The following is a 3,946-nucleotide window of genomic DNA, read 5'->3' on the forward strand; positions in this document are numbered from 1 at the left end:
GTTGGGTTGCATTGAACCCCCCTCCAACGTGTGCCCTCTTTGCAGCATGGACCCAGAATCAAGCGTACACCTTTTCCTCCAATGCCCGTTTGCACACGAGTTATGGTGCTGGTGGCTTCGTGTGTGGGACGTCAAATGGTGTATGCCCTCATCTCTCATTGATGCCCTAGTTCAATGGAAGCACCCAAATTGCGGTGAGTTCATGAAAAAGGTTTGGAAAGCGAGCTTTTCTATAATAGTATGGTCTCTTTGGCGGGAGAGAAATAGCAGAACCTTTGAAAATGTGCAAAACTCCCAATCTCAAATCCGTGACCTTGTGCTCCTGAGAATTAGCTGGTGGATCAAGGGGTGGGGAGACCCCTTCCCTTATAGTGCATCTGATATCATCAGGCAGCCTCTCTGCCTCGACTGGTCCCCCTCAATTCATCCGAAGATTTCGGACTTAGCAACAAGCAACATCAGACATTGGTCACCTCCACCTGCCTCCATTCTTAAATGGAACGTGGACGCATCCATGAAAATTTCAGCATCAAAAGCGGCAATAGGTGGGGTTCTTAGAGACCACAGTGGGAGGTTCATATGTTTGTTTTCAAGCCCCATCCCTTTCATGGAAATTAACCATGCGGAAATCTTTGCAATTCATAGAGCACTTAAAATCTCGTCGACAATGGATTTTACCCGAAATTGCAAAGTCATTGTGGAATCGGATTCGGCCAATGCAGTATCATGGTGCACAGGAGAAAATAACGGTCCATGGAATCTCACTTTCATCATCAATTTCATAAGAGGTGTTTTGAAGGATGGCATGGTAGTTGAGATCATTCACAAAAGTAGAGAGTCAAATGTGGTAGCTGACTCATTGGCCAAACAAGGACTCACGAGGAGAGATGAATTCATAGCATGGCTCTAACTATTTCATGTATCTAGCCTTCTCTTTCTCAGCCTTTTGAGGCATGGCATTTTATGTACTGAGTTTCTTATGAAATAAAAACGACAACTATCAAAAAAAAATTACTCTCTAATTTGCATAACAAAACAACATAAAACATGGTGCCCTCAACTTCATTTACTTCTCTTCCTCAAGAAATCATTACCAAACTTCACTATTCTAGAAGGTTATTGCTTAATTCTCCGATTTATATTTCACCACCAACAAACCAAGCACCAACACCAACCTACCAAGTCCTAGACCCGGGTTCGAGCCATGGCAAAAATGGCTTTGATGCTAACATAATCATGATCCTCGCGGTATTAGTATGCGCGTTAATGTGCTCATTATGTATTAATACCTTCATTAGGTGTGTGATTAAGTGCTCAAGTATGATGAGTGGAGAGCCTAATTATTACCTAAGCATGATTAACAACCATGATGAGAAGAAGAAAAGTGTTAATGGTTTAGACAAAAGGGCATTGAAGACATTTCCAGTTGTGAAGTATTCAAAAGATGTGCAAATTCAAGGGTTAAGTACAGAGTGTGTGATATATATGTTTGTCAGAATTTAAGGAAGGAGAAAAAGTGAGGATTTTGCCAAAGTGCAACCATGGCTTCCATGTTAAGTGTATTGATGAGTGGCTTAGCTCGCATTCTACTTGCCCTACTTGTAGACAATCTTTAAGCGAAACGTGTCAAAAGATCATTGGGTGTGATGATGATCATCATACTACTACTACATCATCATCATCATCATCATCATCATCAACATCATTAACATCATCATCATTAAGGGATGTGGTTGTAGTAAGTATTGTGCCACTTGAAAGGGAAGATTTAGTGAGAAATTACAGGAGTACTGAAGTTGCTCAGAGCTAGCTAGTCAAGATTTATATGTTTAAATTTGAGAGTTAAAGAATTAGGGAGATCTTTTAAGTGTTTAAATTACATTATTTTTAGTTGTACAAATGATAGATATTAGTTCCTAGTTGTTCTGCTTGCAAGTGTAAAAACAAAGAGAGCAACTAATTAATACATTTTTCTCTGATTTTTGCCATATCTTTTGTCCTTAATTAAGCTCAAATAAATTATCTAGCTAGTATCGAAAAAGATTTGTTTAAAACGACTGAGATTAACTCAAATAAATTATCGAAAAAGTTTTGTATTAAACTTGAATGCTTGTTTACTTTAACATTGACAAATGAAGAAGCTAAATGACATTGTTTTGTTCTTTAAAATATTTAATTATTGTGAATATAGGGTCGTCTGAAGAAAATAGTTTATGTTTTTCTAGATCAATTTTAGACCCAGTTCCTCAGTTTTATTATTCATCGGATCCGAGTCAGATCTGGATCCATGCCAAAAGACATATATGGATCTGGATACTAAAGAATCTGGTCTAGATCCTACTCGTTGACATATGTAATTTGAATTTCTATATATGCATTTTATAAATATATATTATTCATTGCCATAAAAAAGAAAAGAGACTTGAATTGTCATGCCATATTAACCCACCTTCCATCAGAAATCCGACCATCCCACTAATTAAGTTCATGCCATTAATCCCGTCAAAAAAATAAAAATATCATGTCACCAATACTGTAGCAATTATAAGAAAAAAATAATTATTATCCTCACATCCCATGCCATTAGTGCAACAATCAAACAGAAATTAGTTACAATTATAACAACTCATGCAATTAATTATGCAAATCACCATAAAACACTCAGCCCATCGAAATACGTTTTCGGTTGACTACTATAGGTTTTTTTTTTTTTTGGTGAATAAAGGAACTAGATAAACTTAAATAATGTTATTACAATCCGAGATATATGCACTCATGCAAAAACTAGGAGGGTGAGGCAAACAATTAGTTACATTCATGCAAACATCTAATCTACGAGCTTCTTTAGCTAGTAAATCCGCCGTCTTGTTATGCCTTCTTGGGATATGCCTAATCTCCACTTCTTGGATTCTTCGGAAAAGCTCCCTGCACTCATTTATAATATTGGTAAACATGTTAAGATCTTCCCCCTCCTTTGTGAGGAGTTGGGTGGCATACAAGCAGTCTGAAAATACAATACATTTGTTAATATTATTAGCTAATACTAATTGCAATCCCTCCTTAATAGCCTGAATCTCGGCAAATAAAGCGTTGACGGCATAAGTTTGCTTGCAAAAGCCTACCACCCAGGTACCCTGTGGATCCCGAATGTAACCCCCCAAACCAACGGGGGTAAATGAACTTCCAAGAGCAGCATCCGTATAGACCGTGAAAGTACGCGGACCATGGGTGTGTATTGGGTTAGAGGGTGGCTGAATCTTCCATGACACTACTATAGGTTTGCTGAATTAATTTTCGACTTACCGAATGGCCGCCGAAAATAAATTTCGGCTAACACAAGGTGGACAGGAAAATATTTTCGACTCATGATAATTTATGGCCTACTTTGAGGCCTATTATATTGAGAAATAGAGTACAATGAAAAAACAATCATAGTCGAGAGTATCTCATGTTAATGTGACTCATAGGATCATGAGCCCAGTCCTCAGAATCCCAAGCGATAGCAGATCGTTAGGATTGCTCATGCGGTGAGACACGACACTCGTCGATGATTGTTCGTTGTCCGGATTGTGATCATTATCCGCGTCTTCTATCATTTTCATTAGCCATTCGAGGTTTCCATCACAAAGGCCTTTGTATCGGTTTTATTTACTTTAGTTTTAGGTGGTATGTACGAGCTTCTAAAGCTCCTTTAGGTTTATCTGTTTGTATTAGTTTAGATTGTATTAGCATTAGATTGTGCTTCCTCTTTTAATTGATGTACGATTTCTCGATGTCAAAAAAAAAAAAACAATCATATATATTCAAGGTGAAATATGATAATATAGAAAACCCTCTAAAAATACCGTAAATGGAAAAGGCAACTTGCAGATGAAATGTTGATAAGTGATAACTACGCTGTCATTTGATAAATCACAAGACTAAACAATTTACAAACAAGATAAAG

General features: G+C 37.5%; 1 protein-coding gene across 1 annotated transcript; it reads left to right on the forward strand.

Annotated features, from left to right (window-relative positions):
- Positions 1 to 1,015: 1,015 nt before the first annotated feature.
- LOC104895456 (RING-H2 finger protein ATL78) lies at positions 1,016 to 2,009 on the forward strand. The gene is given in 2 exon segments (XM_010681971.4): positions 1,016 to 1,479; positions 1,481 to 2,009. Coding segments are annotated over 2 exon segments (762 nt in total). The 5' UTR covers positions 1,016 to 1,047; the 3' UTR covers positions 1,811 to 2,009.
- Positions 2,010 to 3,946: the final 1,937 nt, after the last annotated feature.

This window comes from Beta vulgaris, chromosome 6 (genome assembly GCF_026745355.1).
Source record: "Beta vulgaris subsp. vulgaris cultivar EL10 chromosome 6, EL10.2, whole genome shotgun sequence".
NCBI classification, from domain to species: domain Eukaryota; kingdom Viridiplantae; phylum Streptophyta; class Magnoliopsida; order Caryophyllales; family Amaranthaceae; genus Beta; species Beta vulgaris.